Source organism: Sceloporus occidentalis, unplaced genomic scaffold (assembly GCF_023333645.1).
Source record: "Sceloporus occidentalis isolate IW3139 unplaced genomic scaffold, rSceOcc1.0.p SCAF_6, whole genome shotgun sequence".
Lineage (NCBI taxonomy): Eukaryota > Metazoa > Chordata > Lepidosauria > Squamata > Phrynosomatidae > Sceloporus > Sceloporus occidentalis.
The window spans coordinates 17,185,011-17,201,022 of record NW_028316986.1 but is presented as its reverse complement, the minus strand read 5'-3'; the positions used below and the strand labels follow the sequence as shown (position 1 = coordinate 17,201,022).

The 16,012-nt window shown below is 40.1% G+C and overlaps 1 protein-coding gene across 29 annotated transcripts in view; it reads right to left on the bottom strand.

Annotated features, from left to right (window-relative positions):
* NRXN1 (neurexin 1) overlaps positions 1 to 16,012 on the bottom strand; it is a 1,287,731-nt gene that overhangs the window by 695,412 nt on the left and 576,307 nt on the right. For 24 of the 29 annotated variants that reach the window (XM_089528929.1, XM_089528930.1, XM_089528947.1 and 21 more), the window contains 2 exons: positions 5,730 to 5,933; positions 1,481 to 1,507 (listed from right to left, as the gene is read on the bottom strand). In XM_089528929.1, coding sequence (XP_089385055.1) covers positions 1,481 to 1,507; positions 5,730 to 5,933 — 231 coding nt within the window. The remainder of the gene's footprint in view (positions 1 to 1,480; positions 1,508 to 5,729; positions 5,934 to 16,012) is intronic. The other 5 variants (XM_089528934.1, XM_089528944.1, XM_089528955.1 and 2 more) reach the window with 1 other exon arrangement.

Genomic DNA, 16,012 nt, shown 5'->3' with positions numbered 1-16,012 from the left:
ACAAGGTGTGTGTACTCTACTTTGTTATACTTTCCAATAATTTTATATTTTTTTAAAAGAAAAAAATAATGGTTTCAATGTGATGATTTTTATTTGTGCTTTAATTTTTATTGCCAGGTATTTAGCTCATCTAGGCTGCAATGACACTATTGAAATATTCCAGTTTGACACCACTTTTACTGCAAGGGCTCAATGGCATGGGATTCCTCTTGGCACTCCTTTGAAGGGAAGTACCAAAGAGGTGCCACCACTGCCATTTCCCCACCCAAGCATTCAAAAAGGCCAGAAGCAGCATTATGGGGATTGAGTGGTGTTGAGGGGTTTGGTGCTTCCTTCGGGTGCTCCCAGAATGAACTAAACTCTTACCTGTTGCCACTTTACTCAGAGAAAGGTAAGAGTACAATGTACAGTATAATACTTACATTGACCCATGAATAAGCCGACCCAGCTTTTTGGGGGCCAATTTTTGGAGAAAAATTTCTAGACTTATACATGAGTACAGTACAGCAGGCATGATAATCATTTGGAGTTTCTATGAAGCTGTAAAGCAATTATCTGCATCCCTATTTAGAGTTTGTCTTATTGTTTATTTCTAATCTGCCTTACTCCATTTAATTAACAAGAGCATTAGAGAAACAGCACTTCTGCAAACATCAGTGACAAGATAAATCTGATAAACCTGTGTGTTGCATTTGTATTTGCAAAAGGTCAAGCAGTGGCACCACTAACTATGGTGTCACCCGGTGCGGGAAGGGTGTGGGTTCACTCCTCAGCTCCTTTGGCTCAGGACTTTCTTCCCTGAGAGTAAACTCTGGAATGGAGCAACCAGCCCTTCTGCACCAGAAATGGGAGGACAGGCCAAATAAGTGCCACCTCCCCTCTGGGTGTCAACTGTTGCGATTTGCACCCCTGCACCTCCACCCTCCACACTGGGGTCGTGTGATTTTCTTTTTAAAAAAACTTCCTGTCCAGTGGTAGAGGGAGAAAGGTGTGATCCCGCCTCAATCCAATTGGGAGAGGCGGGAAGATATAAATAAACTCCATTATTATTATTATTATTATTATTTGCTGAAAGCCACGTATGGTGCATCCACGTATGACGCAGGCACACTGTATTTATATTATGGCTTGCCCTAGTATATTCAAGGCTGCTTTAAGAAATTTCTACAAAATGCCTTAGGAATTCACTGATACTTTTTTCAACTCTTATTGAAATTATTCCGCTTCCTTAGAAATTATGCTGTTTTCCTTGGAAATTCTTAAATTTCTATTTTAGACTGAGGGGAAAAAAATCAAGGCAACTCTCAAATATGTGAAGCTTTCTGTGATGGTTTCTTTTTGCACCCATGTAATTTGCTTTCTTTTCAAAGGTAAGTCATTTAACTATGCAAAAGTGATATGCACCACATTTTAATTTAAAGTTTGTAACAACTGCATAATGCAGGAACAATAAGTTTAAAAATTTTGAATAGGCACTTACTGGAATTACAGTTAATCCTGATACAGTCTAGATGGGGAAGAATAGATGAGAAATGAAAATTTATCCTTCAAAGTAATAGCTGCAGACATCCAGTAAAGTCACATTCCACCCTTCTGGGGACAGACACATGCAAACATGGCCACTGTGTGTTCAGGTTCTTTCCATATTGCCATAGAACGCAGATACAGGGTGAGAAGACTTTATAAATAGAAGTGATAGAATAGGGGTAAAAAAAAATATGGCCAATTTCAAACAAAGCTACATGGTGACAAATCTAAGTGGGGGATAAAAAGGCTTGGCGGAACTGTCCCAGATGCTGGATTTAAGCTGGCTGCAACATCCTCCCCCATATATGAAAGAACAGTTCAATCTTTTCCATTTTTAATACCAAAAAAGTGCTCCGTCACAATGGGGAATAGGGCAAACCAAGCCTAAAATCACATGTTCTGGATCACAGTTAATACTTCAAAGGAAGAAACAGTTTGAAAAGCTGAAAACATTATATGAAATTTTAACATTAGTAGATTGCCTCTTAGTCATAAGAATACCCTTGACTCTGTTTAAATCAATCAGTAAACAGTCAGAACATGATTCTACCATCTCATCTAGAAATACTTATTTATAGCAAACCAAATCTTGCCTTTTGCCTCTTGTAAAAGGAACTACTTCTTCTATCTCTCTTTTTTTGGGGGGGAGGGGCAGATCCATGGGGAATAAGCCTTCTTTAAACAAGAGGCAATATTTTGCTGCTGTGCTTGTAAGACAATGTTTTATTTGCACTAAATTTTGGAAGAGTGGACCAAAATATTGTTCTCTGGTGATCAGCATTTTTTAAAATTATTATTCTTTTGTAATACCCTTGGGGAGACAGATATATAAATATAGATGTGTTTTTTTCTTAAAGAAAATGACCTAGATTTTGTTTCCATGTAGCTGAGTTTGTCATGTGTCGTCAACCGCATCAGAAAAGTGGTTGCAAACAGCCAGGGAACATTACCTACATGCCTCTTTCTACAGAAAGCTTGCTTGGAAGAGCCCTCTCCTGGGTCCTACCTTGCTTCCATTTTGCCAACTGAAACTTGTTTTAGCTCCCAATTTACACTAGAGGGCTCTGTGTGAAGCTAAAGAGGCTAAAGAAGAGTTTCCCTGTTTGATATGTATAAATTCCCTTCTGCAAAATCTAATTAACATCATCAAAATTCAATGACCTAGCTTTCCTCAAAAATGGGTTTTGAATACATCAGTCTGCCCCCACTACCTTTTGCAATTTGAAAGTAAAATCACCTCGGAGCTAGTTTTTAAAAATGCTGTACAAAAGGTCTAGAAAATAATCTCACAAAAGGAAGTCATTCCAGCAAACCTGCATTACATTCCTGAATGAACAGAGCAGTGATTGATCATTTCTAAATGGTATAAAAACCTAAGAAAGCATGATTTCATTTCTGTAGAAGAGCTTATGCGGTTTGTGTTCACAGGGCTGTTTGCTGAGGGCCGCAGACTTTGGGCATTGAAGGGTTGTGTTAGTTGTGACACACACACACACACGTACACATGTACACACACAATATCACCATGGCTTGTGTTTCTTGAAGAGAAAGAGAACGAAGAGAGGTGAAAGACGGGTATATATTGTCAGACTGCTATATAGAGAAGACCAAAAAGAAGCCAAAATTATTGTTACCTAATTTTTTAAAGACAGTAGATTTCTCAGCTTGCACATACTGTCTCCATACTAATGTCTTGGGTGAAAATTACACAGGACATTGCAACTGGATAGAAAAGTTAGTTTTAATGGAACTTTTTTTGATGATACATTTGCAGGAGGAAGTTCACAAGGGAGAAAAAACATAGTTTACTTGTGCAATGTACTAATGGAAGCTGTAGAATTTTAGATAAAAAAAAAATCAAAACAGCTCCACTTCCATGAAAAGAAAAGCATTGCGATGATGACATTTGTCTCTTCCATAGCAATGTAAACAATATTAGCCAATTTTCCTGTCATTGATAAGAACAGATGTCTCAACACTTGACATTCCATTAAAAACAACAACAATCAATTGATGTGATGGGGGGGAGGGATTTTGTGACTTTTCTGAAAATGCACTTACAATCCGTCCTTGCCTTACGCTAGGGATCTGTTCCTGATCCCTCCGCGTAAGGCGAATTCCGCCTATGCTCGAGCCCCATTGGAAACAGTGGGGCTTGTGCGCGGCGGCGTGGCAGCGCGGGCGCTCATGGGGCGCAACGGGCGCGCGTGCCCATTCAATTGAATGGGACGCGCTGCCCCTTCCGCCCCGCGTGTGCACCGCGGCTTGAGCGCATACGCTCAAGTCCGCGAATGGCGTGCCCACGTATGGCGCAGGCGCACTGTACACAAAAACTAATGAAACCCACCTCACTTTAGTTTTCTGTACAAAATCAGTATATGTGCTGAAAAAATACACTCTTCTGCCCTAGAAATAGTTTTTGCAACGTTTTAGACTCAAAAATGGTCATAGGAGGTCCACATATGTGAAAAAGTATTGGAAAATGTCCAAAAAAGGATCATAACCTTATTCAGAGAGATGGATGCTAGGGCTATTCTTCATTCTTGCTTGTGAGAAAGAAATAAGCAAGTATGTATATCTGTTCTTCTGGGTGACTGGTGCTTTGGCCATCTCTTAACATATCACCAGAGCATATTCTCTGAAATCCTGACTGTATGCTACATGGGAGCTTTGCCCTAAGTCCAATTGCTAATTCCATCTAGAGTAAACCGATCAACTGTAGATAGATAAGGCAAGACTTGTGTAAACCATTTGTGTAAATCCTATTGATTTAATGGATTTGTGCTATCCCACAATTATTTACCATTTTTATAAATATCTTGGATGATGTAATAGGGGGCATATGTATTGAATTTGGAGATAAGAGCAAGTTTAGAAGGGTAGCCCATACCCCAGAGGACAGCATCAGAATTCAAAATGACCCTAGAAGATTAGAGAGCAGGGCCAAAACTATCAAAATGAATTTCAGCATGGAGAAATGCAAGGTAAAACACTGAGTGAGAAAAAACAAAAACAAAACACAGATATAGGATGGGTGGCACTTGACTTGAAAAAAGTACACGTGACAGGGATCTTGGAGACTTAGTAGACCACTGGCTGAATATGAGGCAACAGTGGATTGCAGCAGCTAAAAAATTCAATGTGATTCTAGGTTGCATCAATAGGAGTATAGTGTTTAGCTTGAGGAAAGTAATAGTATCACTCTGTTCTGCTTTGGTCAAACCTCACCTAGAATACCGGGTCCAGTTCTGGGCATCACAGTTCAAAAAGGAGAACAACTAAAAATGGTAAAAGGCCTGGAAAATATGCTCTATTAGGAGTAGCTTAGGGAGCCCAGTATACTTAGATTGGAGAAGAGGAGCTGAAGAGGTGGCATGATTGCCATGTTTAAATATTTGAAAGGATATCATATTCAGGATGGAGCAAGCTTGTGTTCTGCTACCCGAGAGACTAGAACACAGAGCAATAGATTTAAACTACAGGAAAGGAGATTCCACCTAAAATTTAGGAAGAACTTCCTGACAGTAACAGCTGTCTGGCAGTTGAATATGAGAGTGGTGGGGTCTCCTTCTTTGGATATTTTTAAACAGACACTAGATGGCTATCAGTCAGGAGTACTTTGATTATGTCTTCCTGCCTGGCAGGGGGTTCGACTGGACGACTCTTGTGGTCTCTCTCAACTCTATGATTCTGTGACGATCTATTCTAGTTGGAAATATCAATTAGATTTAGCAATTGGATTTGTACACACAATGCAAATATATCAGCAGAGCTTTCCCATCAGTAAAAAAAAATGTAGGGCATCTGTTGTCTGTTATGCTGAAGGATCTAACCAACCAGAATCTATGTCTAAATGCTGTTTGCTGGGTATGAATGATGAAAACCCAGGTTGAAAATCCAGGTTCCCCACTAATGCCACTGACATCTGGTCTTCTCTATTTAGAACAGACTGCAGTTCAAAATTAATTGTAGTGGGTTATGGTGGGGTGTGCAAAGATAAACATGAAATTAAAATAAATACAACACTATGCATATTACATGTACATATATATATGCACTCAAATTGCATATATATATATATATATATATATATCAGTTTCTTTTCAGTGGCAAACAGGCTGTTGAATAGATGTTTGCAGGCAAAGACAAGAAAGGATGTTTGAGATGTTAATTTTAGGGTGGGAGCTGGGGAGGACTGTTACCTAGGTTGACTGTTAGCTTAACACGTCCTGCATCCAGCTCTAAACGCAGTGTGTCAGCAGATTCCCTCGATGTTGTGGCCATTAAAATGCCATAAGCTCGCTGAGATCTGAACCGTAAGGACACATCTTCTGCCTCTGTATGCATCACCACAGGGAGCTGTATTTTCATAAACATGCTTCCATCATAGCTTAAAACGGTTGCCTCTGCAAAGGTAGAAGAAGGAAAATGACAAGTAAGGTTCACATTGGATTTTGTTGTGTTAGACAGCCCACTGCGATCACCAAGAGCCACATCAGAAATCTGTTACACCAGATCTGTAAAACATGTGATTATGGATGTGAACATTTCTAATTCTTGGTATAGCTGCATTTTCTCTCTGAATCCCACCCACATTTTCTTCCTATTCATATTTCAAACCCAAAAGCAAGATTTTGTCCTTCTCCCTGCATTGAAATTCTTATGCATTTCACACATTTTCCCTAAGGTGCACATTTAATAATATAATTTCCTTGATGTAATCACAATCTGTACTTTTTGTACAGTGACTAAAACATGTTTGTGCATTTCCCCCCATTTTTTAACTATTCATTTTTTAAAAAATAGGTGCAAGATTTTGTACATCCCTCTTTCCTCCAAAATGAACTAAAAGATTCATTGAGAGGGCATTTTTTTCTTGGGATGAGTCTCAGAAGGGGTGGGAAGGTTATTTTCATCAATCCTGTCAAATCCAATGAAATTCTTTCCCATAACATTACATTAAACGTAATGCCCCAAAGTCATGCACTAAAGTAATGCAGCAAAGCCTTCCCAAGTCTTTACAAATTCCTGTTTTTGTTGCCTTTGTTGCTGTAAATTGCTGTGACTTAAGGCAATCTGGTGAATGAGAAACTGCCAGGTCACCCTGTTATTAATAGCCCTGCTAAGGACTTGCAACCTCTGGGCCATGGCTTCCTTGGTTAGGTTAATCCACCCGTAATGTGACCCCCTGTAAGGTGGTTACAATATTTCCCAATTATTCAGGGTTCTCTCACAATCTGCCCAAAATACAATAGCCTCATTACAGTACAATAGCTTAGTCATTTTGGCTTCTAAGGAGAGTTCAGATTTGATTCAACTAAAAAGACAAACTAGACTACAGATTGTGTTACAATAAAATAATAATAAATAAAAATTTTATTTTTATACCGCCCTTCTATAAACCAAGGCGGTGTACAGCATACATAAAATACATGGCATATCATATACATCTACAAAACACATATACCGTATAACTAAAAACACAGTCCATTAAAACATTCCAGCCAGCTGCCACTGCTGACGTAGGGGGGAGGGTTAATCGGGGCTTGTATCAGGGAACGCTTGCTTAAATAAAAAAGTCTTCAGCCCCTTTCTAAACTGGGCCAGGGAGGTGGCCGAGCGGAGCTCAATGGGCAGAGAATTCCAGAGGGTAGGGGCAGAGATGGAAAAAGTCCTCTTAGAGGTAGAGGTTAGTCTGGCCCCTGGAACCCTCAATAGCTGCTGCCCTGATGTTCTGAGAGTGTGGGGCGGATTGTATGGGGAGAGGCGGTCCTCCAGATGTCCATGGGCCCAAGCCATTTAGGGCTTTATAGGTAATGACCAACACCTTGTATTGCGCCCGGAAGCGAATAGGCAGCCAGTGCAGATCTTTAAGCACAGGTGTTATATGGCTGGCTCTGGATATGTCAGTAACCAGTCTGGCTGCCATATTCTGTATTATTTGTAGCTTCCGGGTATGGTACAAGGGTTGCCCCATGTAGAACGCATTGCAGAAATCCAAGCGAGAGGTTACCAGAGCATGTACTACCGTTTCAAGGTCCCTCTGGCCCAGGTAGGGACGCAGCTGGCGTATCAGCCGCAGCTGATAGCAGGTGCTCCTGACCGTCGCGTCCACCTGTGATGTAAGGTGGAGCGACGAGTCAAGGAGCACCCCCAGATTGCGTACCGAGTCCTTCACAGGAAGCGTGATCCCGTTCAGGACAGGTGGAACTACCGCCATCCCTGGGCCAGGAGAACCTATCACGAGCACCTCCGTTTTCTCTGGATTCAGACTGAGTCGGTTTTCCCTCATCCAGCCCATTACCGACTCCAGACAGGCCACGAGAGGAGAGATGCCATCCCCAGTCACTGCATCAGTCGGAGACATAGAGAAGACTATCTGGGTGTCATCAGCGTACTGATAACCCCGCGCCCCATGTCTCCGGATGATCTCTCCCAGCGGTTTCATGTAAATGTTAAAAAGCATGGGAGACAGAATGGCTCCTTGAGGGACCCCAGATGTAAGGGCCCTCTTATCGGAGCACACGTCTCCCAGCTGCACCATCTGGGACCTCCCAGAGAGGTAGGATCGGAACCACTGGAGCGCAGTGCCCCCGATTCCCACCTCTGCTATGCGCCCCAGAAGGATACCATGGTCTATGGTATCAAAAGCCGCTGAGATGTCCAAGAGCACCAACAGGGACACGCTTCCCCTGTCGATGCCCAGACGGAGATCATCGACCAAGGCGACCACAATAAGTAGGGATACTAAAGAGGTGGGTGAGTTTGGTCTGCCTTTAAAGTAAGATGACTTGATTCACGCTTTCCAGACTAATATATGGATTGGAGGGCAGTACTCCTGTGGTTTTCACACTTTGGGGAATTTTATAACAAGTTCTCAGCTCAAACAAACATACAGAATTGCACACATAAATGTGTCTTTGAGATTAATTAGCATAAAAATGTGTATTTCTGGGGAAATGTATCTATAGGTGTATACACTAATCCCTTCCCTTACGTGGGGGGTCTGTTCTGAACACCCCTCCCCCGCATAAGGGAAATTCCACCTATACTCGAACCCCATTAAAGCCAACGGGGCTCGTTTTTGCAACGGCGTGTGCACTACAGGCACACACCCCATTACTCTTTCCGGGGTGTGGCACCGATTCTTCCAGCGCCACTTTCAGTGTATGCTGGAAGCCGCATAAGGCACACCTGCGTATGACGCAGGCACACTGTATAAGAGCAAGCATGGTGTAGTGTAGTGGTTTGAGTGTTAGACTAGGACTCTGGAGACCAGGATTTGAATCCCCAATCAGCCACAGAAACCCACTGGGTGACTTTAGTCAAGTCATAGTCTCTCAACCTCAGAGGAAGTCAATGGCAAACCCCCTCTGAAAAAATCTTGCCGAACAACCCTGTGATAAATTTGCCTTAGGTTCATCATAAGATGGAAATTACTTTGAATGCATGGAACAACAACAAGTGTGTATTTTATGGTAAAATATGAATTATCTCTTGATTATGGGGTATTTTGAGACAATAGGTTGAGACTGGACCCTGTGGGGTTTCTCCTGCTGCTTACTTAATGTGCCCCATGAACACTACAGATGTCATGTCCCATAGCTCTGATGTGTCTCAGAAACTCCTTTGATGAGGTGCTTCCAGACTAGAGCAGTAGGCTTTTGGGGGGTGACATTGTCAGAAGTAGTTGTGGTGAAGCTTCTCAGCCAATATATTTCATGTACCTATAGCAACATAATGACTTTAAATCTTCAGTTTCTGAAAACTTATTTGTTGATGTAGCAGCTTTTATGATTTGTCTGGAAAGACATGGAACATTGATCATATTAAGGAATGTGCACTACAAGTGAATCCTTCCTCCCACCTTCAGCTCACTATTCCAAGGAGACTAGAAAGCTAAACAGAATTGGAGAAGAAGTTTCTGCTCCAAACAACTGGAATAAATGTTTAATAATCTGCTGCTCATTAAGCAGAGGCACAGGCTCCCGGGCAAGGAATAATAGTTTTACTATCATTTCTACACTGGGAAGGTAACAAAGTAAAGGAAGGAAATGACTTGATCAAACATCACCGGAGGGCAATCTTCTCTGGGGATCTGAGAAATGGAGGGAATTGCCAATATTTTGGGGGGAAGTTTTCAGAAAACTTATTCTGTGGATGATAGAAAATGGAGAAATGAATCACTAATGTTGTTAACTACCACTAATGTTGTTAACTACCATTCAGTCAACTTCAATTTATGGATACCCTGTGGATGAGAGATCTCTGAGACCCCATGTCCTCCACTGATCTGCCTGAACCCTGTAGATTCAGGCCCATGGCTTCCCTGATTGAGTCTAGCCACCTGGCATACATTTTTCCTGTCTCTCTCCTGCTTTCCACCTTTCCTAGCATCATATGAGATTATCACATGGAAGAGGCAAGATACTCTGACTATCTCATGTTTTTCATCATCTAGGGTGAATTCATAAAGATCTTTGATTATTATTATTATCATTATTATTTGTTTTCTGATCCATTTTCACAAAGCAAAGACTGTTGTGTCTCCATACGTTGGAAACTCAAGATACTTATGAGCAACTTGAAGACCACAGCTCCACTTTTTCTTTCTCCTTTGCAAGAACTTTCTAACTGCAGTAGGATGTGTAGCCCAAAGATCAGAGAAACACATGAAGTGTATTTTTGACAGGCATACCCTTATTGTTTGAGGTTTACTGGTTTTGATGATGTGTATTCTAACAAAATATGGAAAAGAAATGCTATAGATGGTCAAGTTTAATGATGCATTGTAGTATTTGCTGATTATACACCATAACAAATGTTATATAATACCCCAGAGAATCCAAAGACGTTCAGGTATATTATCTCAATATTCCTATATATAGGTTAGAACTTCTGCTCTGATTTTGGCATCATCTTTGGCTTTCTTAAACCACTCAATGACTGCATGGATTAGATAGAATGTGAACTGTGGATTTTTTTAAAAAAATCACAATTCAAGTCACACCAGAGCCTAGAATTTTACCTTCTTTTGCGCTAAAATTTCCAGAATCTTCCAGCCAGTGGAGAGAAGATTCTGGGAGTTCCAGTCCAAAACAAAACATTTTCCAGGTTTTTGCTCTGTCACTGAACCAGCTTGCTACAAGAGCTATAGTGTATGAGGGAACATAATTCAGCTGTGGAAGATGTGCTTTGCACAGAGAGTGGCCTAGCTTCAGTCCCTGCTATTTGCAATTAATAAGGCCAGGCAGGTGACAGAATCTTCTCTGCATGAGATCCTGAAAAGCTGCTCCAATTCAGAATAAAGTATACTGGGTTGGTGGAGAAATAGCATTGCCCCTCAAGTAAGAATCTCAGCCCCATGAAATATTCAGCCTCTATTTTTATTTTTATTTTATTTTTTTAGGATTGTAGAGAGTGAGATATTGAAAATCATTCACAACCAGGGCTCTTGTCTTTTCTCTTTTTGCATTCTCTTGGCGATGTTGCCTGCCCCTTTTCTTTGGATGCCTAAAGGGTCTTTGTAAATGCTCAAGTGAACTTTTAAGTCATTGCAGTCCTAGAAATTTGAGAACAGATGGAAAATTGCATTGGGGGGCATCTTTCATATTTTGAGGGGGGCAAAATAACCTCTACTCATAGCTACACACCTAACCTAATCCACCCTAAGGAAGCTTTCTTTGCAAATTAATCCACACAAAAGTTCATAGGCAGACCTGGCTCTTTTGTCTTTATTTTATAAAATGCAACACACATTTTAAAATATTTCATAATTTGATTAACAAGATAAAAGACAAATAAAAGCACTCCACTCAACACCTCATCTTTAAAACAGATTTGGGATTTCTGCTATTAACAGAGAGTCGCAGACACAGGAAAGGAAATGCCAACGTTGTTTATGCACATATATAAAACACTGGCAGATGGTTTTTACTGGCTGGTCAAACTGGAAAAATCCAGTGTCCTTGCCTCGCTGCCTGACATATATAATTTCTGTTAATAAATTTCATCTTGTACATTGTTCTTGTTGTTTTGTTGTTGCTGCTGCTGTTGCCCTGTTGAAAACATACACCTGCAAAAGGCACTGCCAAAAGGCAATCACGTACCGCAAGAACCACTAAAAATCAAAGAGAAAAGCCAAATTATGTTGCCATGACATCTGTCCTGCCATCTGCTAGAGCTCCCATAAACAAATAAAACCCATCCACTGATTATCCTGATGTTTATACTTTTGGCATATTCAGCCAAGGGTAGCAGTGGCAAAATAAGCACAGAACACAAGACAGTTAACTCTTTAACCTTCCAATACATTTGGTAGTCCTACTTATAACTTACTTTCCTGTCCCCAGGGTACACCCAGAGCTTGCAAAGTTATATTTAATAGTAATCAGTTACAACTATAGTAACTGTTGTTCCAAAATAATTAAGTATTTCTTTCCTTTTTTCTCTCTCATAAAGTAATCAAAATAGTCATTAAAAAACACAAAATCTTCCTATTGCTGGCATGAATATGCCTAAATTTCTGGACTCACGATTTCTGAAGAATGAGGTCAACAAATATCTATGGACAAATAGTGAGCCAATACGGAAAGCAGTGGGTGGGTGACATAAAGTTATTAAAAAAGTATTTGCCTAAGAGATGATCAGTAAAACCAATAGCCGGAATAGCAGCCCTATTACAAAATGAGAAACTATCAGTTGAATTTTTCCAGGTATTTGTAGGGATTTTTTTAGCCATCAGAGACCTCAAACAAAGAAGGCTAAATATTTATTTATTTATTTATTTATTTAAAGGAGTTGTATCCCATCTTTCTCCCACAATGGGATTGAATAAATATGTCAGATCTCAGAATTCTATAGCACTGAGCCATGGGATTTAAAGTTGTGTTGAACTGCTAAATTGATAAAGCTGCAGCTTAAAAGAACTTCTGCAATCTCTTTCCACCAGCAGGTGAAGACCTGCCTATTTATCCAGGTCGTTGAGTGTGAACTGTTGGTAGCAGAAGGCCTTTTAACTGTGATACATTGTATTTTTATCATCATCATCATCATCATCATCATCATCATCATCATCATTATTTTATTTCAATAGCTTTAAAAAAACTGTTTTAAATTAATGCTTTTTAAAATATATATATATGATTGATTGGTTGCTTTTAACATTTCTGTTAACAAATACTTTAACTGTATTTTGTTTGAACGCATAGTGTTGTACTCATCCCTCGGGTCCCATAATAGAAGAAAGTAAAATAAAATAAAGAAAAACAATCATGCCAAATAAAACTTTTTACAAGTGCCTCAAGAATCTTTGCTGTAGTGGGTAATGACAGGCTATGACTTCATGGAATATTTAACTGGCTACAGAATCCTGGAATAATTGGCTGTGAAGTCTGATCCATTAAGATTCTTCTGTGTTCTTTTTAAATTGAATGCTATCGCCATTGCCCTGCATCTATTACTTGTTGTTTTGTGCCTCCAAGTTGTTTCTGACTTATGGCAACCCTAAGGCAAATCTATCATGAAGTTCAGAGAATCATAGAATCGTAGAGTTGGAAGAGACCCCAAGGGCCATCCAGTCCAACCCCCTTCTGCCATGCAGGAACTCTCAATCAAAGCACCCCCAACAGATGGCCGTCCAGCCTCTGTTTAAAGGTTCTCTGGGTCTGAGAGTGTGTGACTTGCCCAAACCTTTCCTTAATTGCATGAGAAATAACTAATGATCCCCATCTTTTCTTGATTTTGAAATGGCCACTTGAATCAATACAATTTTCTTTTCTTCCCTCTAAACTGGTTTTTCTTTTCTGAAATGGATAACTCCCTCCCTGCTTTTAACTTGCCTATAAATCTCCTTAATTGTTCAGATGGCTTGAATCCCATTTTGGAAGAAAAGCAGGATATAAGTCCTTAAACAAACAAACAAACAAACAAACAAATAAATAAATAATGATCCCTATCTTCTCTTGGTTTTTAAATTGTCGTTCAAATCAACACAGTTTTCCTTTCTTCCTTCTGAACTGGCTCTTTCTGAAATCAAGTTAACTCCTTCTCCACTTTTAACTTGCCCATAAATCTCCTGAATTATTCAGATGCTTTAAATCCCATTTTGGGAGAAAGGTGGGATATAAATCCTTAAATAAATACATAATAATTACATAAGAAATTAGTAATCATCCCCATCCTTTCATGGTTCTTAAATTGTCATTCAAATCAACATAGTTTTCCTTTCTTCCTTCTGAGCTGGCTTTCTTTCTGAAATTAGGGTAAATCTTTTCCCCTCTTTAACTTGGGCATAAATCTCCTGAATTATTCAGATGCTCTAAATCCCATTTTGGGAGAAAGGCAGGATATAAATCCTTAAATACATACCTAATAATTACATAAGAAATAACTAATGATTCCCATCCTTTCATGGTTCTTATATTGTCATTCAAATCAACATAGTTTTCCTTTCTGCCCTCTGAACTGGCTTTCTTTTCTGAAAGGAAGATTACCCCCTTCCCTCCCCTTGAAACTGGATGCAACAAGTTCACCAAAGATGTTCCTACTACTCACAAACTTGAATGGTTTATCAGCAACTGCACATGTGTCATAGCAATAATAACTTTGTATGGCAAGATGGCTGTGCTGTGCTTTTGGAATCCCAAAAGCTGTAATCATATTAATGCATGACCATTAATGCAGCTGTTACTGGAAGGAAGAGAAGAAATGCTTTGAGTGCAGTTTCCCCCCAGATAGGGAAGCCCTAGGGCAGCGTACAATACTCCACAAGCTGAACAAACATACACGCACTGAGATTTCTGCAGGACAAACAGCCATATAACATTGTGAGAGCAAGATATTAGTAGGGGTCCTAGCAGATGAGGAACCGTGTTCCAGAAAATTAAATGGGGGAAGAGGAAGCCCAAACCATACTTGATGAGAAAAGACAAGCAACACAAGCTAAAAAGAACTGCCATGGCCTGTCAAAAATATTTAGAGACAATCCAGTGAAGCATGATATAAAAGTCAGGTAGAGATCGTCTTTTTTGTTTGTGTGTTTTGTTACATTTGTGCTTTGCAGATTTGCATACATATGTTCCTCTCTCCAGTGGCTGTGATATACCAAAAATAACCCAGGGTTCCTTTTGATTTTGAAAATTGTAGGTATCCCTCCTTCACTCATTCTCTCCCCACTCTCCGTGTTTTTGCATCCTCTTTAAGGAGGGGGAAAAACCCATCACATATGTAATAGCAGGATTTTGCCACAGGGTGGTACACCATGCATATTTAACTGAAGAGTTTTGTAATTCATCTGACAGTCTAGTTATGCCCCTGACTGCCAGCCACAGTCCACCAGTAACAGAACAATCTGGAGACATCAAAATAACTGGATTTCCGCCAAGGGCTTATATATTCTAAAATAAGAAATAGTAAGTCTCTTTGTAGACTATGGTTTCATCCACAAATGAATGGCTCGGTCTTCAGCAGTTCTAAAGTGAAAGAAGGTAGTGTGGGAAAGCTTACAGAGGCTGTCCAAAAGACTCCTTTGTTAGTAACTGTTTGGGATGGTTACCAGACATTAGGGGCAGAACAGAAGTGCTTACCAATTCCAATTGAAAGCAAAAGCTTCACCTTTTCTTTCAGCTGGCATTGTTGACAGTAAAATGGGAAGGTGATATGATATATTCATGAAATTATTACATTGATATACTTTCCTATTCACTGGGATTGCATAGCTAATGGGAAACATTCCCTCTTCTTCTGGTCTTTTCAAAAAGTTTCAGGAGTTGCATACTCAAGAGAAAATGGAACAATAGGAACGGGGTATATGGATGTTCAAGTGTAGTGGTTTGAGCATTGGACTATGACACTGGAGATCAGGGTTCAGTTTCAGTCATGGAAACCCATTGGGTTACCTTGGATGAGTCACACACTCTCATCCCCATAAAACTCCATGATAGGTTTGCATTAGGGTAACCATACGTCAGAAATTACTAGAAGACAAACGACACCAACAACATGTGCATGTTCAGATGCATTTTGACCCTTTGAATACACACCATCATGACCAGGCCCAGACGTAGATGAAAAGTGCTATCTCCATCCCAACTGCCACTGTTCTGGTCTAGAAGGGAGCAAAGAAAAGACCACAACTGCTGGACTTAATACTCTCCTACCATGCCACCCCCCCTCCCTTCATGTCATGTCTTAATTAGATTGTAAGCCTGAGGGCAGGGGATTGTTTTGTTATTCTTACTTATAAAGTGTCATGTACAGTGATGACTCTATATTGATAAATGATGATAATAACACTTATGTGCTGTGTGTGTATATGTGAACATTTAGTGTAACACTACTTATAACTAATTCTAGGACTGCAGGGTGAGGGAGTTAATGTATCTGAATCATATACATCTGTTAAGTGGCCACAATGGGCTAGACCAGTAGTTCCCAAACTCTGGTCCTCCATATGTTTTGGACTACAGTTCCCAGAATTCCTGAC